Source organism: Suillus bovinus (assembly GCF_016758785.1).
Source record: "Suillus bovinus strain UH-Sbo-P2 chromosome Unknown EDB93scaffold_36, whole genome shotgun sequence".
Taxonomy (NCBI): Eukaryota; Fungi; Basidiomycota; class Agaricomycetes; order Boletales; family Suillaceae; genus Suillus; species Suillus bovinus.
The window spans coordinates 187,367-211,575 of record NW_024542092.1 but is presented as its reverse complement, the minus strand read 5'-3'; the positions used below and the strand labels follow the sequence as shown (position 1 = coordinate 211,575).

The 24,209-nt window shown below is 47.7% G+C and overlaps 10 protein-coding genes across 10 annotated transcripts; 4 read left to right on the top strand and 6 right to left on the bottom strand.

Moving 5' to 3' along the window:
* Nucleotides 1–281: 281 nt before the first annotated feature.
* EDB93DRAFT_1151882 (uncharacterized protein) lies at nt 282–1,435 on the bottom strand. Its single transcript, XM_041449735.1, has 3 exons — nt 1,413–1,435; nt 583–1,347; nt 282–522 (listed from the first exon to the last, which is right to left on the bottom strand). The coding sequence occupies exons 2-3, from the start codon at nt 1,163–1,165 to the stop codon at nt 368–370; spliced, it is 738 nt and encodes a 245-aa protein (XP_041306685.1). The 5' UTR covers nt 1,166–1,347; nt 1,413–1,435; the 3' UTR covers nt 282–367.
* Nucleotides 1,436–2,023: 588 nt separating this feature from the next.
* Nucleotides 2,024–4,142, top strand: EDB93DRAFT_517039 (major facilitator superfamily domain-containing protein). The gene is made up of 5 exons (XM_041456604.1): nt 2,024–2,523; nt 2,577–2,872; nt 2,926–3,085; nt 3,139–3,706; nt 3,757–4,142. The coding sequence occupies exons 1-5, from the start codon at nt 2,281–2,283 to the stop codon at nt 3,996–3,998; spliced, it is 1,509 nt and encodes a 502-aa protein (XP_041306684.1). The 5' UTR covers nt 2,024–2,280; the 3' UTR covers nt 3,999–4,142.
* Nucleotides 4,143–4,246: 104 nt separating this feature from the next.
* On the bottom strand, nt 4,247–6,410 carry EDB93DRAFT_1151874 (uncharacterized protein). Its single transcript, XM_041449734.1, has 4 exons — nt 5,328–6,410; nt 5,179–5,273; nt 5,037–5,125; nt 4,247–4,985 (listed from the first exon to the last, which is right to left on the bottom strand). The coding sequence occupies exons 1-4, from the start codon at nt 5,993–5,995 to the stop codon at nt 4,617–4,619; spliced, it is 1,221 nt and encodes a 406-aa protein (XP_041306683.1). The 5' UTR covers nt 5,996–6,410; the 3' UTR covers nt 4,247–4,616.
* Nucleotides 6,411–6,730: 320 nt separating this feature from the next.
* Nucleotides 6,731–8,287, bottom strand: EDB93DRAFT_516935 (uncharacterized protein). Its single transcript, XM_041456603.1, has 6 exons — nt 8,185–8,287; nt 7,790–8,140; nt 7,051–7,653; nt 6,909–6,990; nt 6,787–6,858; nt 6,731–6,738 (listed from the first exon to the last, which is right to left on the bottom strand). The coding sequence occupies exons 2-5, from the start codon at nt 7,988–7,990 to the stop codon at nt 6,821–6,823; spliced, it is 924 nt and encodes a 307-aa protein (XP_041306682.1). The 5' UTR covers nt 7,991–8,140; nt 8,185–8,287; the 3' UTR covers nt 6,731–6,738; nt 6,787–6,820.
* Nucleotides 8,288–8,598: 311 nt separating this feature from the next.
* EDB93DRAFT_1251447 (uncharacterized protein) lies at nt 8,599–10,221 on the top strand (the record flags this gene model as incomplete). The annotated part of the gene is made up of 1 exon (XM_041453160.1): nt 8,599–10,221. One exon carries the CDS (start codon nt 8,599–8,601, stop codon nt 10,219–10,221), a length of 1,623 nt encoding a protein of 540 aa, XP_041306681.1.
* Nucleotides 10,222–10,553: 332 nt separating this feature from the next.
* On the top strand, nt 10,554–12,189 carry EDB93DRAFT_516632 (oxidative stress survival, Svf1-like protein). The gene is made up of 4 exons (XM_041456602.1): nt 10,554–10,715; nt 10,764–10,958; nt 11,011–11,947; nt 12,002–12,189. Exons 1-4 carry the CDS (start codon nt 10,696–10,698, stop codon nt 12,113–12,115), a joined length of 1,266 nt encoding a protein of 421 aa, XP_041306680.1. The 5' UTR covers nt 10,554–10,695; the 3' UTR covers nt 12,116–12,189.
* Nucleotides 12,190–12,262: 73 nt separating this feature from the next.
* Nucleotides 12,263–14,419, bottom strand: EDB93DRAFT_1251445 (cytochrome P450; the record flags this gene model as incomplete). Its single annotated transcript, XM_041453159.1, has 12 exons — nt 12,263–12,326; nt 12,380–12,518; nt 12,578–12,714; nt 12,768–12,900; nt 12,957–13,149; nt 13,206–13,219; nt 13,273–13,390; nt 13,443–13,558; nt 13,604–13,755; nt 13,803–13,994; nt 14,045–14,174; nt 14,224–14,419. The coding sequence occupies 12 exons, from the start codon at nt 14,417–14,419 to the stop codon at nt 12,263–12,265; spliced, it is 1,584 nt and encodes a 527-aa protein (XP_041306679.1).
* A 2,179-nt stretch (nt 14,420–16,598) lies between these two features.
* Nucleotides 16,599–18,332, top strand: EDB93DRAFT_1251444 (peptidase family M48-domain-containing protein; the record flags this gene model as incomplete). The annotated part of the gene is made up of 3 exons (XM_041453158.1): nt 16,599–16,766; nt 16,811–17,079; nt 17,129–18,332. The coding sequence occupies 3 exons, from the start codon at nt 16,599–16,601 to the stop codon at nt 18,330–18,332; spliced, it is 1,641 nt and encodes a 546-aa protein (XP_041306678.1).
* A 150-nt stretch (nt 18,333–18,482) lies between these two features.
* EDB93DRAFT_516114 (major facilitator superfamily domain-containing protein) lies at nt 18,483–20,774 on the bottom strand. Its single transcript, XM_041456601.1, has 10 exons — nt 20,670–20,774; nt 20,401–20,614; nt 20,230–20,345; nt 19,992–20,171; nt 19,866–19,942; nt 19,757–19,815; nt 19,655–19,711; nt 19,022–19,602; nt 18,880–18,968; nt 18,483–18,827 (listed from the first exon to the last, which is right to left on the bottom strand). The coding sequence occupies exons 2-10, from the start codon at nt 20,583–20,585 to the stop codon at nt 18,633–18,635; spliced, it is 1,539 nt and encodes a 512-aa protein (XP_041306677.1). The 5' UTR covers nt 20,586–20,614; nt 20,670–20,774; the 3' UTR covers nt 18,483–18,632.
* A 1,071-nt stretch (nt 20,775–21,845) lies between these two features.
* EDB93DRAFT_1151815 (uncharacterized protein) lies at nt 21,846–24,115 on the bottom strand. The gene is made up of 17 exons (XM_041449733.1): nt 23,951–24,115; nt 23,845–23,898; nt 23,639–23,794; nt 23,574–23,583; nt 23,505–23,524; nt 23,412–23,444; nt 23,259–23,355; nt 23,177–23,205; nt 23,094–23,124; nt 23,010–23,042; nt 22,883–22,959; nt 22,779–22,833; nt 22,623–22,721; nt 22,459–22,569; nt 22,366–22,406; nt 22,289–22,314; nt 21,846–22,222 (listed from the first exon to the last, which is right to left on the bottom strand). The coding sequence occupies exons 3-17, from the start codon at nt 23,696–23,698 to the stop codon at nt 22,078–22,080; spliced, it is 867 nt and encodes a 288-aa protein (XP_041306676.1). The 5' UTR covers nt 23,699–23,794; nt 23,845–23,898; nt 23,951–24,115; the 3' UTR covers nt 21,846–22,077.
* Between the last annotated feature and the right edge of the window lie 94 nt (nt 24,116–24,209).

Here is a 24,209-nt window from a genome sequence, read left to right as displayed (position 1 = left end):
GAGAAAATAAAACGTAAATAGATAAGCGCTGTCGATTGTCAATGTCTTGCATACTCTCTGTACGATATTGATTGGAAGGTCCTTACTAATCAAGGGGATTCCCCTACTATCAATCGGCGCAGGCCTAGATATAAGGGCCAGCGCTCCACTTTATGAATAGGTGTCATGTTTTCAGGCATAGAGTCAAACCTAACGGACAGCGATGGATTCGAAAAGAGTCCACACAAGATAGTGTGAACGTTTGAGCTTTGCGCACGTACTTAGCTGGGCCTGATATCATCTCGCTTGGCAAAGACCTGTTCAGTTCCACTCGACAGCGTGCGAACATGAGGCAGTATTATTTCTCAAGGTTCAAAGCGAGTAGTCGCTACAATCGCGGCAGTCCTATGTCTCCAGCAGGTATATGGTAGCCAGTCTCGCATCCCTCTGGGTTGCTTTCGTTGCAACACCTCCAGATGAAGTCCTCTGGATACGATCGAGGATCGCACCGTCTGTGCCGTTCAACATCTTTTTGGAGAAACCCTATTGACGAAGGAAATTATGATTAAAACAAAAAATATCGAGTATAAATCTCAGATTTACCTGGGTGATAGCAGCATTCGAACGGCCCGCGCACCGCGTTCATGTCGAATTTTTGTCCGCAATTTACGCAAATATCCCAGCGCGGACACGATTTGACATCGACGCTCACCTCGGATTGTATCTCAGGGACATCCTCGGTCATATCATCGATGTCCCAATTGCTAACCGAGCAGGCGGACTTCCAGCTGGGGCAACTCTCAGAGCCCGTTGACACACACCCTAGGCTGAAGGAAGCTTCGTTTGAGTCCGCATCCGACCTCGTGTCAATGTGTGAGACCTCCGAAACCTCCTTTGACAATGCCTTCAAGGAGGTGAGCGATTGGATCAGAGACCATTGTAGTTCAGGGATCTCGTCGGCGAGCTGAAGGATGAGAGCGCGCAATTGCTCGGGAGATGCTGTCTCAACTGAAGAGAGCAGGTGCTCGCGGAATTCTGGGTCTTCGATCGTCAACAGGTTGTGCTCCATCTTTGTCACGTCGAAGTCCGCCGGTAAGCTGTCAACAACAGACTCCGGAAAGTCTAAGGAGCGTGGGCGAGACCCAAAGGTAGTGAAGAAGCGTGACAGGTTCACAAAAGCTGACATCGAGATATAGCCCAAATACCTTCCGGCTGGAAGTATAAGGCACGATCGTAAAACAACCTCTAGTTTCGAGCTTCCGACTCCGAGTTGGCAAAAGGCCAAAGCGGCTGTGCTGTAAAATTTCACTTCCGCCGGGCGGCCGTTTATTACGTCTCAGACTTCACTTGAAGTGGTGTCTCCTTCGACTGTGAGGAAAGCATTATTGCGTGTTTATGTAGCGGTTTCAGCAAAAATCTTTAATGAAACCAACCTGAAGAATTCAACATCAGAAGATTACCGTGGAGAGCACCGGAAATTCCCGACCGAAGTTGGTATTTACCACGTCCTACAACTTGACCATGCTGACCATGCGTCTAGCGGCTCTAGCCCCAGCTAAGTATATCATGATTATCTTCGGTTCTAAGCGAGTCTACTTCCATCTGCGACTCTCGTGATGAGGCTCAGATCTAACGTGACGCCAGACGCGACTAGCCAATCGCTTTCGGTCGATCTAAACTTCCTTGCCCATGCAGTCTCCGACCCTCGCATTCACTTGGCAAGGGTGTTGCCGTGCCTCCTTTTGCTACATGAATACATGGATGCAATTCCGTTTGGTTTACTATAGAAGCGTGGCTCATCTTTGAGTCGATGGTAAGTCACTCAGGCTACTAATCCGTTTCACCAACGCCATCATCACTGACCACCAGGCAGGTGGAAAAGACCCTCCTTCGAATCCCTATCAATAGCCACAACACTGAACATCATGGGACGTACTTGTTCACTGTTTACGTATGCCCTGTGATCCCTGTGTGGTATCTGTAGGATTTATGTCAATGTGACTAGGATCTCAATCAGTCCTGACAACCTCTTTTACCGATTCCAAGACTACTTCGCAACCACCGGCAAGTGATGTCTTTAAACACTGACGTCTGTCATTAAAAAGTGGCACCATTTGATCATGGGCTGCTTTGTTTCCTGATGTGAATAACATCTGCCAGGATTTCTGTTCCAGTTCTCGTCATTCGGTATACGTTGTAGGGCCCGAAGCACTCACATGACTGTTTTTGTACATATCAGTGCAAGTTCATAAATTGCACAACTTGTAGCCTCCGATAAACCCACCCACCTAGTCGCTCCAAATGACTCGAATTCGTCGAGCCTCACAAACTTCTGAAGAAAAACAACCAGGCGAGGGGGAGCTCATTGAAGCAGTACCTTTGCCGACACCTCTTCCAAAAACACAGCTAGCGATCCTTCTACTCGTTCAGATGCCCGAGCAGCTGACCGCTTCTGTGATTTATCCCTTTGTGAACCAGCTTGTCAGGTCAACAGGTATCACAGGTGGAGATGAGCGCAAGACAGGCTACTACGCAGGTCTAATTGTCTGTTGTTTCTTAGCGGACAATGACCCGTCGCTGACGAAATTATATTGCAGGAATCTTTGTATTATGCAGCCGAGGCTGTCACAATTCTGCAATGGGGTCGCGTGTCTGACCATATTGGAAGGAAACCAATTATTCTCGTTGGGCTTTTCGGGGTTACCTTGTCTATCGTCTCCTTTGGATTTTCGAATCAATTCTGGATGATCATCCTCAGTCGTTGTGCACAAGGTGCTCTTAACGGTAATATTGGCGTGGTCAAATCCACTATGACTGAGATCACTGACGCCTCCAATGTGGCACAAGCATTCGCGTGGCTGCCGTTGGCATGGGGGACTGGTTATACGCTAGGGTTTGTCTATTTGTTGACCATCATGTACGCCGTAAATTGATCAAGTTTTTAAGATTACTCATTGGAGGGGTTCTCTCAGACCCAGCAGCCAAATGGCCAAACGTTGTCGGACGCTACCCCTTATTCCATCGGTATCCTTATTTTTTGCCCTGCATCGTTGCTGCCAGCGTATCCACATTCTCCTGGTTTATCAGCTTAGTATTTCTCAAAGAGGTGCAGTGATTCAATTATCGTATCTTGTACAGTGCTCACCAAATGACTTTCAGTCGAGGCGAGGCAGTGCCTTCAGAAATGGATCTGTGAGCCATAGTGATGACACGGTCGTACGGGCTGTCACGATCCACGACAAACCTGCAGACACCCAGATCGACATACCACCTCACATGCTAGATGATGCAGAGATTTCCGTTCCAGTTTCCAGTTCCATTGAGTCTTCGAGGACCGATTTTCGCGCGATTCTGATCCCAAGCATCATAATACCAGTCCTGCACTATGGTTTGCTGAGTTTCGTTGACCAGTGTATGCTGGTGCTAATGCCTCTCATGTATTCGACATCAAGTTCACTCGGAGGGCTTGGTTTTAGTAGCAACACCATTGGGCTGGTGATGTCGGCTTGGGGTACGTTGAACGGTGTGATACAGGTTTATATGTTTCCGCGATTGTTGCGGAAACTTGGACCAAAGAGGTTATATATCACAAGTTTCGCCTTCTACCTCATTACATTTTCCACCTACCCATTAATGGGTTATATGGTGAAGCGCAAGATGGAAGCAGGAATGTGGTTGATTCTTTGCGTTCAACTCGTTGCATATATTGTTGCGTACAACACCTATAGTGAGTTTGCTCCTCCTCATGCACGCATTCCAGACGATAATTGTTGCTAGGCTGCATTATCTTATATATCAACAACGGGACGCCAAGCAAGAACTTGCTGGGTGCAACAAATGGCCTAGCGCAGATGCTAGGTTCCGTGATGCGTGCTATTGGACCGATAGCGGTATCTTCACTGTTCGCTCTGTCATTGGAGAAGAACCTCCTAGGCGGAACAGCCATATACTGGATAATGTGCACGATCGTCATATTGGTGCTCGGTTTCTCGACATATTTACCAAAAAGCCTTACCTGAACATCGTCGTGACACGAGTGGGAACGAGATATTTCCCTGATTTTCAGTAGTTTGTATGCAAACGGATTCAGAGGCGACCGTACAAAGTCTACTTAGACTACTACCAGATAGATGTAAATGCAAATACCCGTGGTGTATTCAATATCCAGCGTGAATGATGTGTTGAAATATTGTTTGTTTGTTCTTGTTGAACCTAGAGGCTGCTGACCAAGCACCCTTGGCATGCCTGAGTGTGCTTGAGGGTGGTGACCACTGACAGGTTTCCTTACTTCGCTGCAGTTCGCTGTATCGTACGAACGTCAGCATCCCACCCACTTCAAATAAAGTTTGGAACACAGGAAGATTTCAAGATTTTATCTTGAGTGCACAAACACTGGCACCGGTGTGGCGGCCGCTGCCAGCAAGATGTTTGGACTGAGTTTCTGGGCGGCCGCACTCTGGGTCTCTCAAGGTACCCCACATATTCCCTGGGCAAGTCTTTTGTTCCATGCCATTTTTCATGAATGCGTTGAAACTATCCCAGTCTGTATGGCTTATTTTGACCACACCACACGACGACCACGAGGGCTCAAATCCAACATCGTTGACGATTTATCTCGCATCTACTCAACTATTCTACTAGAAAGCTTGAATGAAAAGCTGGTAAGGCTCTGAATGTTCCTTACGAGCCTTGCCATTGCGACGTTCTGCCTTACGAGCGCGTTTCTCCTGGCGTCTCTCAGCCTTAGCCTCCTTTTTCGCGGCACGGCGCTGTCTTTTATCAAACTTGTGCGATGAAGATGACCCACATCCACTCCTACGGCTACTCCTGTTGTCTTCAGAATCTGACGAAGAGCTTGAACTTGAAGAACTTGAGGCTCGGCGACGGAGGTCACTTGCCGTGCGGAGCTGGCTATAATCACCAAGCGGGGCCGCACCCTCACGGCCGCTCAAGCGCTCGGATCCTTGACATAGAACGGCCTCCATTCTACGAGGTCCGAAGAAGTACTGAAAAACGATGGTAAATAGTCTGATGATGTTTCGTGGGACTCTACTGACTTGGTTCCAGTTATCAATGATGTCTCCCACTGCACTGCGATTCTTCGCTTTCATTCGTTTCTCGATGGCCCTAGTCATGAAGAGCCCGCCTAGGAGTGCAGACATCGTATCATTTCCTGCAATGGCTTGTTGCACTACGTACCAACAAGACTGGCGCCTATTACAAGGGGTATAACATTCGATTTAATGCGTTGTCCTCCGGTTAATGAACCTGCTCTTTTGATGTCCGCCAGAAATCTAAAGACTTAAGGATCAATCCAAATGGGACAGCCTTATGACAAATCTACGGACCGTTTCCAATCTTCCTCCAAGATATCATGCGTCGCAAATGGGTGAACACATAGTTGGCATGGAGGAGGCACCTCAGGGAAGCCTTTACTTATGTCCGCTTGATTTGAGATAAGACACATGGGAGGGAACTGGTCGTAACGCAGATGCTGAGGCGGCTGACGCTGCCACATTGGCGGCGGGCCCGTGTTACCAAAGAACGAAGCAAGGGAGAACTCTCTACTCTCTTCATTGGAGGAAGGTGCACGATCTCGTGGCACAGCACCTGGATTCTGGTTGTCCGGACTAAGACTGTTGTTTGGCTGGTACAAAGGATAATTTGATGGTCCTGCCCTGTTATGGTCATAGGAATACCTAGCTCCTGGGGAAGCCCCCCGGTATGCTGGGAATTCCTTGCCTTGTTGGTCGTGATGACTAGCTGGTGATGGGGCCCGATTTCCCTGAGAATATCCTGGAGGAAGCTGGGATACTAATCTCAGAGGTGCCTGGTATGTTCGAGGCTGAGGGTTGTCTTGATGTGTACTATCATGCGCAGTATAGGGTGATTCCTGGGTGTACGCAGGGGGTGGGCCTAAAGGTGCCTCGTATTGACTCTGTTGCTGCTGAGGAGCGAGGACAACTGGGGGCTGCGCGTACGGGTTGTTAGACTTTTCATCGGGGTAGTAAGTCATGGTTGATACGCAGAAATAATGTGGGGCTTCTCGAATATATAATCGCCGTGTGGAGTACTCGTGCAGGTTTTATATGTACAATGGAATCGTGTTACGGCTGCCGCTATAGCGATGACCTTTTGAGGGCTGTGCAAAAATAGCCTTGACTGCGCACGGCAAGTTGTAGCGCCATCGCAGCATACCTGGAGTGTGCTGACAGCAGTGGTACTGCCATTTCCGCAGCTTGGAGTGACACATGACCGAAGCGACTACTACCATCATTCTCGTGGACAATAGGCTATGCTGTCGCCTACCGGACCCGTCAATCACACTTCAGTTCTCCCCTTGATCCGATCATGACAGAGACGCGCTAATAGGCAACTATTTATTTCGCTTCAAAACTAGGGAAAGGCGTGCCGCGTAACATGGAATCTGGCCTATCGATTTGGAAATAGCTGGAAAATATCACTACAATCCGGTTAAACTTAGTAATGATCCTCATCGTGGGGACAACATATTGCGATAAAACAAGTAGAGCGTAGCGTAACAAGTATGGTTGAAAGCAAGACGGCAACTTTTGCTCCTATGGACGTAATCATGATGCTGATGAAACGACAGGGGAATGATATGCATGAGGGTAAGGAGAAAAAAGTGGGAATATTGCGCGTGTACAGGTTTCCTATCACGATGAGGGTATTCGTGAAACGTGGATGATTTACTGGATGTGGTATGCAACAATATATGTTGGTGGTAGATTGTCGCATCTAGGATTGGGTAAGCACTGAAGATTCGATGGAGACAATAACACGTACCGAAGTACTGATAACTATGTCCTCCGGCAGGACCTTAAGAACCCAAGAAAAAGCGTAAAACCCAATTCAAAACTGATGTCAAGTATGTCACAAAATCCAGTGAACAAAGAATCATCACCTACGTCGACCAGCGACTATTCTTAAAACCTCGCCGACAGACGAGCTTGGTACATTGCCCCGATTTGGCGGATTTCCTGGCCGCAGCTGATAGGACGATATTCAGTAAGCAAATATGCCCCTGATGGTGTATGCGTGAAGACCGACGTCAAGTTTATTATGGCCACCATTGAGCCCAGGACCAGAAGCTGGTGCACCTGCAACCGGTACTTCCGGTGCACGACCGCCACATGTCATCAGCCCATTTTGATTGGCTACTCCCTCGCTTGAATCCATCCTAGAGCTAGAAGCATACACGGCATATGCAGAAGGCTGACGACGGCGCACAGTGATTTCCGAATCGGACGCGGAGTAGGCGTCTGCTTCAGTAAACCCCACACCACCAGGAAGAAGCTTCCGGCCGCGTGTTTGGATGTCGCCAAGGTCGCTCTGTTGACTTTCTGCAGAGGTCTGGCGTTGGAGGCTTAGGCTCCAGAAACTCCGTTTATTTGCCAGGCTAGGTGGAACGGGTGGTTCTCGCGCAGCCACAGACCGCAACTTTGGATGGGTCCTGACTTTTCTGGGGGTAGGGGGAGTGAGAGGGAAAGATTTTGTGACTTGTGTAGGCCACAAAGGCCAGATGGAATTGGATGGAGATGTGATTGTAATTGATGAGGAAAGTGGTAAAAACGGATCGCTTGATGTACCTTGGGTGGGAGGGAAGGGGTATTCATAACGTTGTGTCCCGAAATCAAAGGGAGTCCCAGTAACCTGAAGCATCCCAGACAAATGTCAGGATCGTGCAATTCCTCGAGAACACATATATTAATCGAGAACGATGAGAACAGGGTTTAGGTGATTATGACCGCCACTCCACTGCACGTGTCTTGGATCAATAAAAACTTACCTCCCCGGAGGAGCTAGATGATAAACTGAATCCAGAGTCCGAGTGAGATGCCTCAGATGGAGAAACCTGGGGAGGAGGAGCTGGGGCATGTTCCTCGTGGACGATCTGGTCTGGGGAAGAAGGCAGCGAGGACACCTCTTCCGCATTTTGGTGAACCTGGGACTGCACTGTCGCTATCCGTGCGTCACTTAAGTGTGACATTCAGTAGTCCCTTGCAAATTTGAATGTCGACAGAGGAAGGAGAAGACGGAGAACCCGTCTCAAGCAAGTCAGCGGACCATTTACATTTCCTGCAAACGCTGGCGGAACGTGTGCGGGGAATGTGACGCTGTGCGTGGGCCACGATCTTGTCTTCATCGGTCACGTCACTCTCTAGAAATTTCCGGGTCACTCACTTCTTTGTCCAGACCTTCGTTAAATGTAGCAGACTTTCATTGTAAACGGCGTTGCTTCGAATCCGACGTGCCACGTACAAAGGAGTCTGAATCTTTATGAAAAAGGACACGAACGATTGCAGGAAAATCTGTTTGGTAGCCAAGTGGATGACAGTTTGATGCATGACAGCTTAAACAGTGTCTACCTGGAAATTTCGGGTGATTAGCTACTTGTGACGAGGTGATGTCTTGAGTTTTTGTTACGTCTAACAGAACGTGTATCCGATTGCTAATATGTGGCGGCTGACCAGGAGCATGATGTAAACGCCAGCCTCTCCTGGGCCCTGGCCGGTCAAAGCGATCAAGCTTGGATCGAGGGTGGCATTCATATCATTCCACAACGAACCATCACTGTCCTTACTTTGCACGCAAATCATGCCTGTATGTCGGGTCGACCCACCCCGGCAGCCTCCAGGCTTCTTCTTACGTTTATGGCTTTTCTTTGTCAAACTCGCCCACTCATCTACAGACTTGTTCAAGTCAAGGGCTCCTTCCACAACATTGCCAACGCCTGTGACAGCGGGAAGCCAGACCGTCCGTCATAAACCGCCTGTTCCTAGACGACTCGAGCTAGTGGATGTCAAGCTATCCAACAGGCACACTCCCCAGCGAGGCTCCCAGAAAAACGGGCTTTCAAGTCAGTCCCCGGCAGAAATCTACACAGGCACCCTCTATCGCGATGGTAGCGGTAATCAGAATGAAGACTTGCGAACCAAGAAACATACAACCTCCTCGTTTTCCGGTTTCATCGGACGGATGGTTTCCCCTGGCTGTATATCCGAAGCTGGCGCTCTTCGTACACCAACTTCACTCCGCAGTTTTACCCAGCCTTTAGATCGGGACTTGAGACGTTGCAATAGCATCACGCCTGTTGTAACTGAGATGCGGAGCCCAGCTTTGCTATCGAGCAGCCCTCTTCCACCCCGAAGACTTCCATTGCGTATCACTTCCATCACAAATGACTCGATTCTAGGTTCAAACCCGATGGACCCTCGTTTAACCAATCTGCCTCATTCAACTGCCCCCCGTCTTCGCATATCTTCGTCAGCGAGATTCACTCAAGTGAGCACATCTGAGTCGTTTCACAGTGTCAGTGTATCCCCGTTTGCAATTCGACGTGGGTTCTCAGGAGCATCCGTGAAGGTACCTCACCCCTCGATCCGTCTTGAATCCCCTTGGAGCCCCCCGGACAAGACGCTACCTCATGATGTGTGGATGAATTCAGAAGGCGTCTTAGCCAACGTTCAAGGCCCTCTTCACGTTTCATTCAATGCTGCAAAATCTTCCCAAGATGATGTTGTAGCCCTCCAACATGGACCTTACACGCCGCTTCCATGTGCTCCTTCTTCTCGGTTCTCGGACGACGGAGACGACTTTATATCCGTGTATTCGAATATCTTCGACCTTCCGGAAGAAGAGAAATATGAAGAAGGATCTAGTAAAGGCACATCTCAAGGTGACTCATTCGATGTCAATGCTGCAGACAAGAGCTCTCCTCCCAGCGGAGCAGCAGCAGTTTTGGTGAAGACAACTCCTGTCGATGACTCCGTTATCATCAAACATGATGCTACCCAGGATTCCGCTGAGGATATTGAGTTCAAGGACTCGGGTAAGAGTGACACATCATCGGAACTCGAAGAAGGCTTCTTCTATGTCATCTCTCAGTCAAAGTTTGATCTGACCTTGGATGACCATACGTCTGGTCTCGCCTACATCCCTTCTTCGAAGCACCGAGAAGCACATTCGCTCAGCATTGCGACTGAGCATGTTGATCACCCCGATCGCGCCACCAAACGTTTCTCGCTTCCATGTCTTCATTCCATCCGGGAATTTGATCAGAGCCCCCTTCGCCCCTCGACCTCGGACTCTTCCCCTTCCAAACATCCCACCGCCGCAGAAAGCAGGAGCTTGAGAGCACTCGCTGACCTTATATCTCTGCTGGATTTTGCTGCGATGGAGGCTGCGGAGACCACTGGCGTTCCTAATATCCATGGGTAAATATTGCTGGGTACGGGCTGACCGACGATACGTCGTTCCACTGTATGATTTTTTTGCTACTCTATTATACCCGATTTTTCTGGAATCTGAAACTGGGGGAGATGACCGGTTGGGCTTCGTGTTTCCAGAAAGCTTTCATCAAAACTGGCCAAGTTAACATCTGAACAAGAAGCTGTTAGCTGTGCCGTCGTCACCTTTTCGATCAGACATGCATCGAGTTCTGTGAAAATGTAGGCCAGTGCTGCGTATAACAACAATTAATAGCTGGAATTACAATATTAATGTGACAATCATCAGCCCGAAGAGCAAGCAAGTAGTTGGGTACAGGGACTTACATACGCCAAATGATAATGTGGTTAATACCCAAAAAGGAATTCAAAACTCCGACATACTAGTGGAACTTCTTCTTGACCCATTACGTCTGATCTGAGGCTCAAATACTGCGGCAGTGTTTCCTTCATCCCACCTCGAAATATGTTCTCCTCCCTTTTTTCGTAAGTTGAAAGTTTTGGTCTGTGATTTCAGTCTAAAAGATTTTGTAGAACTGCACCCCCTGTCGATCCGAAGGCCCAAAACTTATTTCCTGTCTCGGAGCGTTCAGATCTCTTCGGGGAGTTGGAGGCCAAGGATCTTGAGTGGACATGTGCAGGAGGCTTCGCAACAGAGACTCAGATTTTTTATCAATTCCTACAGGATGGCACGATGTTGATGTGTCAAGTGATTCACTCGTCAATCGGGCAAGCTTTTGTTCGTTTGTACTTGTTCGATTCAACTCATATCATTTGGCAGCTTGTGGTACCCTACCATTCAGTTCACATGCAAGATCTACAACCCCGCAACGAAAGAAACGATCTGGCGTTCTGTCAATGTTACAAACTTTACAACCGCTCCCCCTGGTCTCGACAAGAGATCCAGCAAGGCAGATCAGTTCTCCATCACTCACAAGTCTTCCTCGGATGACTCTCACCCTGAAATGTACACCATTCGCGCAAACCTCTCAGACAATTTGCAGATATCACTCGATGTCTCACGTCCCTCTGCCGTACCCGGGTTCAAGATTGGCAAGGGGCCAAAAGGGGGATACTCGTACTTTGGGTCAGATCAACAGAAACCAGATGGCTACGTTGTCCATCGCTTCTGGCCTCGCACTAAAGTCAGTGGGCACATCATCCACAATGGCCATGCAATCGTTGCTGAGGGCCACGGCATGCTTGTTCATGCTATCCAAGGCATGCGTCCAAACTTGATTGCATCGCGATGGAATTTCGCTCACTTCCAAAGCGATGCCTATGATGGTGTGTCTGCAATTCAAATGGAATTCACAACTTTGGATACCCATGGACGTCACGGACCTGGCTCTAGCGGAACGGTAGTCAACGTTGGTTCATTGGTGCTTGGTGGGAAGCTTGCTGCGGTCACAGCAGAAACTAAATGGCCAGGCGAACAACAGACTGTGAAAGCTGTGATGTCGCGCGCCCATCACCTCAACCCTGTCCATGATCCGGATACTACCTACATGCAGCCTACTGCGGTTGAGTTTCAATGGGCAGGCCCGTCCCTGCTGCAGGGTGTGGATGGTTCTATCAATGCATCCGTGCATCTTGATGTTGGCACTCCGTCTTCACCCAAGGGTTTAATTGAGAAGGTGGACGTCCTCGCAGAGATTCCGTATGTGATCAAGACAATGGTCAACTACGTTGCAGGCACAAAGCCATATATCTATCAGGTAATTGGGAGGTGTTGCATTCAACTCATCCGATAGCTAACGGTAATCTGATAGTGGCAAGACAACGTCAAGCTTGTTGTACGTGGTCCAGATGCAATTATTCCTGGGCTTTCCGAAGGACTAGATATAGAGGGGGTGCTATACACCGAAGCCTCGTTCATATCTTAGATGCTTACTCATCTTCAGTCATCTACATTTTCCATGCGTGTAAGTATACTTGTTGCTTTAATGTGATCTCGTGGAGGACTCGGCATTCTTTTTACTTCTGAGGAAGAGAGCTGCATGATTGACCTCCCAGGCGAATGTAAATGTAGATTACAGATTAGATGCTCTTTCTTCTGAACGGCTGACAAAAGTGCAAGAAAAATGTACAGGTTGGCTGAGGGCGGTACTAGTCAGCAATAGATGAGGAGGTATAAGAGTTTCACTCACATGGCTATACCGGCAGTAAATTCCTTCTTCACATTGATTTCTTCACCCAAGATGTCCTTCGACTTTACAATGCGAAACGTCGCGAGAATATTCACAATGGCAATCCAGATCACCGCCTCTGCCGTGAATCTCCCTGGGCCTGTAGTCAATCCTGTGAGCTGCCTGATTGAAGCCTCGATCATAATCAGAATTGCATACATATACGACGACCGAGCCCAAAAATTGGGTCAGCGGAGATGGGCTGGGAGTTCGAGTTGTTTTCAGCTGTAAGGTGTCGCTCAGGCCTAAACTCTTCAACATCGGCCCCATGTTTTGATTCATCTCTACTCATTGCCCTTCACGAGTAATATCAGTCAACATTACTAATGCGCGAGTTCCGCGTACAAACCAAACGTTGTTTATCACCAATGTGCCTGTGGTATCTATTTTAGTCAGTTCTGAGTACTTGATAAGTTTATCATCACCTTTGGGAATGAAGCGACCATCATAAACATCGTCCTTTGAAGTAGCATGGGGTATGCCTGCCAGTGTCTCCGCGTCAGCGACAAGAAACCCGAGCTTAATGAAAGCGACTAACCCAGAGGAACCACAGGAATCCATCTCAGCAGTTCGCGAAGGATCGCATCGATATATGGTAGCAGTGGTCGGTCGTTAAATTCTGGCAATCTGCTAGTCGTCCCTATAACAGAATCGATTTCTGCTTGACCCTTCGCCTGCACCTCTGGATATAGAATCATGGCGAGAATGAATGTATGCAGCATCGATGTGCTCTTTTACCTACTTGTCAATAATAGCACTCCCAGCAAGGAAAAATATGTATATTTACCGACTCAAAACCAGCTGTGATAATGATTATTATAAGCCCGAGACACCGATCATAGATGAGAAGTTACCTATAAAAGCAGTAGCTGCCGCCTCTTTTATAGCAGTTTCTTGTTTATATTGGTCATCCTTCTCGTCAATCTGAGCTAAGCAATCAGATACCATGGAATGAGTGGCCACCCCGGCATCCTAATGTGTGCAATTTAATCGCAGAGTAGCACTCGGATGGCTGAGAACATACAATATTTTTCTTGACCAGATTGAACGGCACATTAAGTACTTGTCCTGCTAAATCCCTCGCACGAGCAGCATCACGTTGGGATCCTGGGCCAGGGAGCCATGAAGGTAGGCGAATGACTAATGTGAATGAGCGATGTTCTGGTAGAGGCTTTGTTCACTCACGTATGGGAAAGGCGGATAAAATGGCGCTACGCTCAGGGGAGAGTGCCTTTGCGAGTATATCGACGAGTTCTTTGACATTGGCAACCATTGGATCGTTGCGTGGAGCTACATTGTACCCGTAGGTAAACGCCATAACGTTCGAGGCAACATATCTGGATGATCAAATATGAAGTTCCTTTGTGATTGCGACATGATTTACCTCTGGATATGGATTTCGAAATGTGATGGATCATCAAGCAGATCCTTAAGTAATGCTCGGACTCTTTCCGTATGGATATGATAATAGCGTGCTGCCCTCTCTAAGCGAAGCGCATGGTGAAACATCTTGCGGTGAAGTTTCCAATCAGTGCCGTGGTAAGACAGCATGACAGTACTGAAATCGACGCCAAAACTGGATTATGATGAACGTTAAATGGTGGTCAAAATATGACAAAAGCATACAGCTTGTTTGTCGCAATAAAGGGGCGATCGGAGTATATAGCAGAACGTTGATCCATGAGTGCTCTTGCAACCTTTTCCGAATTGACTACGATAAAGTCAAGGCCAAGGAGACGGAAATAGATTAGATCGCCTGTATTGATGTAAGCACGTCCCATTTGTTAGAATGTACCATTGCATACCATATTTTTTCCTCCAGTGCGTATATGTTAGCCATGGTCGAGTGATATTCAATTGGAAGAAGTTGCCCATGATGGGAAGCGGTTTCGGACCTGGGGGGAGTGGTAGTCTAGCGATTCCCTTGAGCCTTGAAATCATCAAGGCAATAACAACACAGGCTACTAACACCCAGGCATCGATGTTGATGAGACCATTCATATTTGTGGGGGAGGTGATAAAAGTAGCGTATGCAATTTATACGTATCTTGAAGGCCTTTCTGTGGAGAATCATGATCAGCAGCAAACCTTTCCTTTCAGTGTTCAGTAATTGACTCAAGGCATAAATATTTACTCGAATATGTTTAGTCCTGCAGCTGAAGTCGATCAACGATTTGATGCGTGGTGCAAGGAATCAACATTATTTTCGTGCCGATTGCCACGGTAGGCGGATTGAGCGACATAGATCGGTTTCTGAAAGACTGGTGTGTATTGCGCAGGGAACTTTCCTCTGGGAGTGAACAGTAAACACATGATATTATTAGAATAATACTACCTCGGAAGTCATCACCTCTTGTAAAACCCACTCGATAGTGGACGCAACATATCATTTGATTGAGGGATTCCTGATTATCAGCTTCCATCTGAAACCTGAGTTTAGCGTCCGTTTGTCCGTTCGACCATTGTTGGTAGGTGACGGCACTGACCGGTCTGTCGGTATCGAAGCCAATAGGAATGACCAACCCCGCCATTGCTGACCTTCAAACGATCCGGGATTCAAGAAAATCGCGCACAATCTCCGCAGCCCGTGGTAGCCGCAGACCATTCCTCTGCTTTAACAACCATCCGAAGTCAGTGACAGCGCCTAGGCACCATCACCTGAACACAACGGCGGTAGAAAATTCTACACAAGTGAGTTGAATAAGTTGTGAACTCGGCACGTTAGCTACTATGACAGAACGCAGGTAACTTCGCCGTTAGGCACACTCTTCCATGTCGATGAAACCTCGTCAGAGACGAGTTCAATGTTACGGAATGGGCAATTCCTCGGACAGATGTTTAGCTCATTTCAAAAATAAGTCAAGATGTCTTACAGAGATGAACCCTAGGTAAAGTACCCTTTCCATAATTACCCCGCGGAATTTAGTGATTTCATGACATGAGTAATAAACAAAAGTCTGAATCGAAACGGGGCAATAAGCAGAAGCGGCCATCAGTAGCAAGATCCCAAAGATTGTGAAGCAAGTACTTACGGGTCCGAAGGACTCCGATCCCTTCCTCTTGTTATCCCGACAAGGGATTCAAATGCTTGAACTTGGATCTGCGATGTAAATGGTCTGAAATCGATGATCTCCGGAGTCCAGACAGCGCCCGGAAGAGAAAGATGATGGCGCAGGCGCACTCCGAGGGGGATGTCTCCACAACTTTCCACCTTCTGCTATAAAGAGCACTGTCGTGTACATACATGATAGTGTCACGGGCTATCGCATAAAACGGGACCAATAGAACCTCGGGTATGACGGTTTGGAAGAACGTTACCTGCCATCGTGGGATGGTCAACGGACTCGACGAGAAAAATCACAAGTTACATCAAAACTACAAAATCAGTATCTTCTGCCTTTTCCGATTGGCCATACTGGTAGTCCGTAGAAGCATGCCATCAAGCTATTTTGCAAGGAAATGGTAAAAGATCTGACAGCAAATATTTTCAAAGCAACGACCACTCTGCGGTAGAACATGCTTGCGAATAGCTGAAATTCGAATGAGTTATGTCGGAAAAGCCGAGTGGGTGCCCCGAAAGTCGATTGGGTTATCTTCAGACTTCAGCTGGCAGTTGACAGTTGACAAAGACTTCAAGTTGATAATATATTGAACTTACCGGGATCTCCACAGCACATATGTTTGATTGAATAAAGCTGGTAGGTCATCATATTGATAGTTGAAAGCGGTGATGATCAGCAGCACAGTCGATATTAATACTTATATTGATAGGCGGCTACTGGCCATGACAGAGGAGAATTAAACCGCAAAGCGGATCATGCATCATTGATAAAATCGCGCTCGAGGGATGAATGATTCATGTAGACCTCTTGGTGTTGGATATGGATGGCGCCGGTGAAAGCGGGCTGTGGCTCCCAGTGAAATGATTAGAAAAGCCAAACCGAAGGGCACAGCCACACGTAGTGTCACTGACTTTGATGGCGGCGGCACCGCAGCTTCAACGCCATCAAATTTTAAAACTTATACAGGAAATACATTGGTTCGACAGAACCATGTACAATGTTCCGCCCACTATTGAAAGTCACGTCCAGAGTTCCTTCAATTCCCTCGATGTCTCGAAGCTTCCCTTCAACTGCCACTCGAACGGCAAGATTAGTCACAGCACGTTCAAGTCCATATCATGTACTCCATTCCACGCCAAAACCTAGAGGTCTCGTCCACGTTCAAGTTAATGATCGTAGAAGGAGGCAAATATGGCATGCACAGAGAGGAGTTGCACCATTTCACTCTTCTGGACCAAACCAGGGACTTCCTCTCATACCGATGCTACTGGGCGCCTTTAAGGCATGTTCACCCGATTCACTCTTGCAAGTCCTATACTTAGTTTGACAGGCTTCGACCACCATAGAGGTAGCGCGTACCGCTGCCCGTGTGGCGCTTACGTTCCTGCCCCTCATCCTTTTCAAAAATCGTTGGTCAAGGAAATACCTCAAGCACCACGAGAAATTTCATGGTGTACCGGTCGACGAAGAGAAAAAGGCCGTGCTTCTCAAACGCATACGTGCAAGGACGCTTGTCTTTAACGTACTTTTGTTCGTTCCTGTGACATTATTCTGGTTGGCAATTCTAGCAAGCGCCGAGAAAACACCTATCACAGGGCGGTACGTTATGGTTATTCAATTCATGCCCATCAGCTAAGTTAATTCACAGATGGCGGCTTATTATTCTATCTCCTGAAGAGGAGGATGAGATAGCTGCGCAGCTCAAAGGCCCAAATTGGTATCACGCTGTCACTGAAATTCTCTCGACAGACGGTCAGCCCAAGTTGATTCCAACCACTGATTGGCGATACCAGTGGGTACGTGACACCTTACGCCGATTGGAGGCTGGAATTCCTGTATTACAGCGCGAACAAGAGTTGGCTTCACATTGGTTAGATATAACTCCTGATCAGCCGCCATTACCCCCACCTGCAGAGCATCCCCTACGGCCTCGTCCCAGAGCCACGGACACTATGAGGAGGTGGTCCGAGGCCCTCTGTGGGCGCAGCTCGCCTCATTCAGCTCATGTCATCGCTGGACCACCATATTCACTTCTTATCGTTGACAAACCTGATGCAGTCAACGCATTTTCTTACGGCTTTGGGCCAGATGGCGCTTGCGGCATTGTGGTTTACTCTGGATTTATTGACAACATCATTTCTAAAGCTCCTTCATCAGCTTTGTCCGCTAGCTATACGCCACAGACTCTACCTGAAGAAAGCTCGTGGTGGGCACTCCTTTTCGGTTCGCTCTTTGTCCCACCATTATCCATATTGCCACCCCATCCAGTGCCCACAGAGCAACAAACAGCCGAACTCGCCATTCTCCTTGCCCATGAAGTTGCACACCTCGTTCTCTCGCATCACCTTGAGACGCTCTCATCCGTAACCATCATGGTCCCTGCCTTGATTTCCATGTTTGCTGACGTCACGCGCACCCTCTTGTTCCCCATCACGATGCTCTTTGGGCCGTTTGTCAATGACGCAGTTGCCCAGTTGGGTAAAGTTGGTTCTGGAGAACTGACTAAAATAGGGGAATACTGCACGAGTGTACACCAAGAGATAGAAGCGGATGTTGTATCCACTAGGATCCTTGCGCATGCCGGATTTGATGCGCGTCAGGCAGTAGCATTCTGGGAACACAAACAGAACGCGCCTCAAGCTGCAGAATGTTCTCTGACTGGTCCCCCAGAGACAAGCAATTCAAGTTGGGCGCTTACACGACAGATCATGGGTTCCTCACATCCTATAAATGAAGTTCGCATAGAGAAGCTTAAGAGTGAGCTCGTCCGATGGGAACTGGAAAAACGCGTTGCAGAGAGGAAGCGTATCATGGGAGAGCCGGAACGAAGCTCAATATTGGCATTCGTTTGAGATTAGATCCTTTTGATATCTTTTATCTCACCCCAGTCCACTAACAATGAAGGAAAACAAATGTAATTTATCCACGTCTTCACTACTGTAAATGCAAAAATGGTTGGTAATCTGAACAATGCTACAATGTCCGTCCGCAAGCAAGTAGATTTCTTGTAATAAGGCAGCTACATAGACGACATGCATGTCGTCTACCTTACATGCTCAGTCAATTCTGGAACTTTCTTGCACCGAAGTAACTTGGCTCATTCTACATGTACTTTCCCATAGCTTTCTTTTTGTATGACACCGGTACCATAATCAAGCAGCAGTATTACGGGCCCGTCGCTTTGCACGGCAGCGTGGACCAATCCAAATAGCAAGCCAGATCATGGGAGAGCACGCCAGGCATATTCCTGCAAACAGTAGATAGGTCCAACCGGGACCTATCGCGTTGACAATCAGGTCTACGACGGAGACCATCAAAGCACCGAAGGAACATCGGACCAAATTATTCTGAAACGAAGTAATCAAAATTGTTGACAAATTAAGCGATAACGACACCTACGCATGCGGTAATGGAAGAACCCTGTGATGGTAGTAGATCAATGAGTAGCGTCTGCATGCCGGTCATGATAGCGGTGACTGTATAACCAACTATTGATCCACATAACTAAGGGTGTGGGGGAAAAGGAAAGGTAAAGACGCACAAATAACTTGCAGGATCAGTGGAACTGCGATATGTGTCTCTCGCTGAAGCGACCACCCATAACCAGCGCATGTCAAAATAAAGATGGCGGCAAACATGGGCATCATCCTCAGCCTGGCTCTTTCTATTGGGAAATTCTCCTCCCTCGTCACCTCCTCCGGCCGTATGCGCTTCTCAGGATCTTCTTCAGCCTTCTTCACGAGCCTAGTCTTGATTCTTTGAAAATCAGCGTCTAGCATTCTGCCGGACAGAACAGTGCCAATAGCCATCCCCCCACCGATGGCTAGGAAACACAACGATATATCTATTTCGTTCAGAAACGGGTACTTGCTTGCGAATATAGTGGATATCGTGGTATTCACCGCATAGAAGACGGCATATAGGACTGCATTGAAAATGAGAAGGTTTAGAACATCCAGATAGAAGAAGAGGCGTAGTGGATTGTTCAGTGTGGGCTTGGGAGGTTTGGGGGCATCACGGACCACACGCCCTTTCCCAAAAATTGGCACGAGGGGACGATAGAAAGGTGACGGTATCACACTGCCATCACCCACTAGTCGACGGAGTGTTTCAGGTAGGAAACTGAAATATATGAATGGGGTCAGAGCAACGCTATAGAGAATGGATTGCGTACATGAGCATGAGAGCAAAACATGCGGCGGACATGATGCATAGAAACCAGAAGATAGATCTGTAACGCATTCAGCTACATTTAATGTGCTAGATAAAAACTGACCTCCATCCCAGCTTGTCTGCGAGGACACCACCAATAATAGGTCCCAGACTAGGTCCAACCTACGCGGGTATTAGAGTGCATAATGCAACACAAGCAATATGTTGCGCACTTGTGGTCCCAAGGTAAGTATTCCGAAAAAGCCCCCGCGTTCTGCAGGGGTGCCTATGTCTCCGATTACCCCAGCGCCTACAGCTCCAGTAAGATGAAATGGTATAACGATGAAGTTCACACATACCTAGTGCGATTGTACTGGCAGAACCAGCGGCCTGCATACATCGCAAGAGCATTAGTAACCAGTACGCTGAGGTCGGGACTAAAGCCAAGCCGATGCAGGATAAACACAGGACAAGGAGACAAGCGAGAAAAATGGGACGTCGTCCAATCCTGTCCGTCAAGGTCCCCCAGAACATAGGAGCTAACAATATAGTTTAGAGGCAATCCTTCCTCCGACAGCCTTCAAGTTATTTGCTTACAGACGCCTTGGAAGACCATGTAAGCGGTGACGCTCAGATTGATCGATTCTATAGACGTGTGAAAAGCTGAAGCGAGTGCCGGTATTGCAGGAAAGTACACATTTGCGGTCAGCGGGCTAAAGAGATGTTCAGAATGCCCCTCTGGTGCACATGCGGGTGAAAATACCGCACCTAAACAATGCAGCCAAAGAGGCGATCATTACAATAAACCATTTTTCTTGACGAGTGTATATGCTATATGGTTTTTCTGCAGCCTGTTCGTTGACATTCTGTTCCTCGAGTCCGTGTGCCACAGCACCCCTAGTAGCCTTGAGGGAGGTTACTGAGTCATGGTGAGCGTGTGCAGCGTGGGCCATGATCGATATGCCAACCACCCCCACAAAATCTATGGCAAACTTAAGGCCTTCAGGTCGGAATGATGAAGGGACTCCCTGACTTACCAAGGCCGCTCACTTATTTATGGCCAGACGACATGAGTACTATGAACTCAAATCACGAATGTGGCTCGATGCAGAAAAATTACGATACGCCGGTTGACTTGTGTGTTTATCAGCACAGCAATATCGTAAGTTACATCACAGCCGCTTTGCCGCGAGTGCAGCGGCAGAGGATACTGACAGAGTCAACATGACAAATCAATTTATATCTTGCGCGACGCGCGCGTCTTCTTCACCTCCGAATCGCGACACGTCGAGCCAGAGTCTCGCCCAGTTCACGTCCAAGATTTCCAGACGTCAAATATACCTGCGACTCCACCTTCGGAGCGAACAAGGGTCTGGAATTCGGTTTTGTAATCCACGAGAAACGCGTTTTGATGGGCTCTCTTCTGACGGAGTTTGAAGATACCACACACCGCAGTCACAATCACGCCGCTGACTAGATACCAACGCACGGGCCATTTTATACTTGCCTTAGTTCGACATATCGAGCGGTGTCTAAATCATTGGAGGATGTCATTGATGCCACCTCCAGTGGTGACGGGCGGGCAGAGAAGCAGCATCAGCACACAACTGGCGGCGGACAGCAATGAAGTATATCAATACCCTTGCCGCACCTGCGAGTGGCTGAATTTGCCGAGCCTGCTGAGGGGCACTCAAACTTGTACCCCAACGTTGATCTGAAGTCTGCATAGACTTGTACCAAGACCGGCCAGAATCCCGATATTCACAGCTGCTGACTATGTCAAGTCACTTCCACTACCAGCGCTTATGACAGACGAGGCCGAATGTTCCAGGCTATCATGATGCCCCGAGAGTGAAGATGTAGAGGTGGTCGTAACATCATGCACTCCTCGCGAGCCACCAATCTCAGTGGAAAGGGCCAAAGGGATCGACGATCTGACAAGGTGGAGTCCGAGTGTTGGCCTAAAACGCAGTCAAGTGTCGACAAATCTCTCAGAGACTCCGGGCGGCGAGAGGGTCATCACGGGCCGGACGTTGATGTCGCTTGTGTATATATATGGAGCAAATCGACGAGTTATGCCAACTATGTACTTTGTGTCTTCCGTTGACAACAGCGTCTGCTCATCCAACCCAGCGTAGTGTTATATACTTGTCTTGAGCTCAACTCGCATGCTTTCAAGGCAGGAAGGAGCACCTCATAAATAGGATAATAGTATACAATTATTATACAGTGAATCTACACTGATCCGAAAACCACCACCGATCCCGACTGACCATTCAACCATGACCATTTGTGGCAACTCCAGGAGCCACTTCGGACGCATGCATGAGTTTCCCTGCCACCAGTCGCAAGTGAAAATCTGATCTCGCCGGGCGAACCCACTGTAGCAGTCAATCGCGATCTTTCCTTCTTTCCAGACCGCTCTGTGCTGTGAGAGCAAATACGCTAATAGGTCGACTCGATATGAGGTGCGGGTGCTAACTGGGAAAGAGAAACTAAATCCGAGGCATAACGATCACGATCGTAGTTAGCATGCCATAGATGGAGGTGCATTCGAGTGGCGAGTATGGCATGAATGATAAATTGGAAACTAGACACGTATGATTAAGGGTTGTGAGTGAGCATCGCTTTCCAGCAAACTTTGACAGAGACATACTCTTGGAACATGCCGCTATACGCATACTACGCAAAGTTTCAGCCACAAGGAAAGATTCCAGCAGATAGATGACACACATCAAGTAGCAGTGATGTCACGACATTCACGGTCGAGAAAACTGTGGAAAGATGAGCAAGGGTTGACCGGGAGCACTCCACACTCTTACTTACACAAACCACATGCATAATACAACACATTGTGTTTCAATATAACGATATAAAAACGATTTTCAGTTTCACGCCAATTTCGTATGGCGCATGTGAGCGTGAGGGAAATCAGCACTGTATCAAGCATGAGTCAAAAGGCATTTACGTATCAATTATTATTGACATACTCAATTCCAATCCAAACAAAAGAAGGAAAGGGACAAATAGCCCGGTACTTCCTGAGGACTGATAACAGCCTGTAACGCCTGGAATTGAACTTGTCTGAACTGTGATATGAAAACCGGGTTAAATTTCTAGACAGGCAAAGAGAGAGCAATTCATACATGGTGCAGTTGCAGTGGCGGTAAAGAGGGCAACCATGGACCCCACAATTACGGCCTGATGCTGTGTTCGCATCAGAAGGCTATGATATTAACGCATAACTCACTGCAAAAGTTGACAGCATAATTGCCAAAACAACCTTATTGTTATCCCATAGCGCATAAGTCCTAAGGATGAAGAAACCTGGAGGAATTAAGACTGTGCACTCGTGATAAAGATAATAGGGCAATTACATTCTGAGCAGACGATAGATATCAGGCTAAAAGCTGTAGAGAAGAGGTCAGCGACTGGTAAGTCCGACATGTAGTTTGATGTACTTGAGCAAATGTTGTTGATAAATTGACATCTCTAGTTTGGCCTGTAAGTGAGCGAGGCTCTTATCTATTGCAAGCCAACGTACATCGGAGGTCTCATCTGGGAAGAAGTTCACTACAGCAGTCTGTCAATATGGTAGCTTAGACTCGTCGAGAGTAAGGACGTACGATACAAGTGCGCAGCAAAAAGAAGAAAGGGCACATATCGTGCCACAACGTACAAACACTTTACCCTGTTCCAGCTGGAACGAAGCAAAAACACTCCCTTGAAACGGTGCATTGTGAGGATAGGAAGTTGATCCTGCAAATGATCTATGTCACCTCCTCACGGAATGAACAGGCGTAGTCGTACGTCTGGATAGGGACCAGATAACAAATATGAATACTTGAGTGAGAGAATTGAGATATTCGTACCCAAAATGTAGCCATCGACGCTAGATTGCTGTTTAGTAGATGGTGCTGCTGACGAAGTTGAACACATACTGTATATGAACTAGAAACAATGGACTTTATCAGAGGTCGTTTGCCTCGTCTAGGGAAAAATTTACCGTAAAGATTTGGAGACTCCTAGCAGCTGCAACGACATCGACAGAGTATTCCGAAGCCATTCGATAGAGATTCCGGAAGGAAGCGATATCTCCAGCTGAGAATCATGCGAGATTAAGAATGTGCTCGGGGCTGGCATGATGAGAGCGTGTGAGTGACTGCAACCATCAGTCCCCGTTCCATATCGACTTGGGCTTCCGTTACTTACATATCATCACGAATGTCAGACACAGGAAATACTTGGCAACTCGAGAACGTTTCGCTGATGAAAAAAAGTTTGATATCGAAGCATACGTACACCGTGGGGCTCAAACCTAAGTAAGAGTACTTGCAGCACCCATATAGGTTTGAGCTCTGTTTGAACTGGCAGGAACTAGGGACGGAGGACCCATTGAATGATGTTGAGTTTCGGTTCGACCTGAATAGACGTCTCGAAGCATTGATTTTTTAGCCTCCATTATAGAGAGGCACAAATGAACCATGTCGGTATTTGCCGTACAAAATTCTGCAAATCAGGCTCAGCCCACGGAGGACATCACTACACCCGTTCTCGATTACAACATCTGCAGGAGC

Coding starts and splice junctions, on each gene's coding strand:
- EDB93DRAFT_516114 (XM_041456601.1), bottom strand. CDS start 20,585: ATGGCCCACGCTGCACACGCTCACCATGACTCAGTAACCTCCCTCAAG. Junction 19,603..19,654: donor TGTTTTGCTCTCATGCTCAT/GTACGCAATCCA, acceptor CATATATTTCAG/TTTCCTACCTGAAACACTCC. Junction 18,969..19,021: donor ACTGATCCTGCAAGTTATTT/GTGCGTCTTTAC, acceptor GTGGATCAATAG/TTGGTTATACAGTCACCGCT.
- EDB93DRAFT_1151815 (XM_041449733.1), bottom strand. CDS start 23,698: ATGGCTTCGGAATACTCTGTCGATGTCGTTGCAGCTGCTAGGAGTCTC. Junction 22,834..22,882: donor TTATGCTGTCAACTTTTGCA/GTGAGTTATGCG, acceptor ACACAGCATCAG/GCCGTAATTGTGGGGTCCAT. Junction 22,570..22,622: donor TTTGTTTGGATTGGAATTGA/GTATGTCAATAA, acceptor TGCTTGATACAG/TGCTGATTTCCCTCACGCTC.
- EDB93DRAFT_516935 (XM_041456603.1), bottom strand. CDS start 7,990: ATGTCACACTTAAGTGACGCACGGATAGCGACAGTGCAGTCCCAGGTT. Junction 6,991..7,050: donor GTGGCCATAATAAACTTGAC/GTCGGTCTTCAC, acceptor TCGTCCTATCAG/CTGCGGCCAGGAAATCCGCC. Junction 6,859..6,908: donor AAGAATAGTCGCTGGTCGAC/GTAGGTGATGAT, acceptor ACTTGACATCAG/TTTTGAATTGGGTTTTACGC.
- EDB93DRAFT_516632 (XM_041456602.1), top strand. CDS start 10,696: ATGTTCTCCTCCCTTTTTTC. Junction 10,716..10,763: donor ATGTTCTCCTCCCTTTTTTC/GTAAGTTGAAAG, acceptor AAGATTTTGTAG/AACTGCACCCCCTGTCGATC. Junction 11,948..12,001: donor CAAAGCCATATATCTATCAG/GTAATTGGGAGG, acceptor GTAATCTGATAG/TGGCAAGACAACGTCAAGCT.
- EDB93DRAFT_517039 (XM_041456604.1), top strand. CDS start 2,281: ATGACTCGAATTCGTCGAGCCTCACAAACTTCTGAAGAAAAACAACCA. Junction 2,873..2,925: donor GGGACTGGTTATACGCTAGG/GTTTGTCTATTT, acceptor CAAGTTTTTAAG/ATTACTCATTGGAGGGGTTC. Junction 3,086..3,138: donor GCTTAGTATTTCTCAAAGAG/GTGCAGTGATTC, acceptor AATGACTTTCAG/TCGAGGCGAGGCAGTGCCTT.
- EDB93DRAFT_1151882 (XM_041449735.1), bottom strand. CDS start 1,165: ATGTCAGCTTTTGTGAACCTGTCACGCTTCTTCACTACCTTTGGGTCT. Junction 523..582: donor CGAATGCTGCTATCACCCAG/GTAAATCTGAGA, acceptor CTTCGTCAATAG/GGTTTCTCCAAAAAGATGTT.
- EDB93DRAFT_1151874 (XM_041449734.1), bottom strand. CDS start 5,995: ATGACTTACTACCCCGATGAAAAGTCTAACAACCCGTACGCGCAGCCC. Junction 5,274..5,327: donor TTGGAGGAAGATTGGAAACG/GTCCGTAGATTT, acceptor TTAAGTCTTTAG/ATTTCTGGCGGACATCAAAA. Junction 5,126..5,178: donor AATAGGCGCCAGTCTTGTTG/GTACGTAGTGCA, acceptor CTGCACTCCTAG/GCGGGCTCTTCATGACTAGG.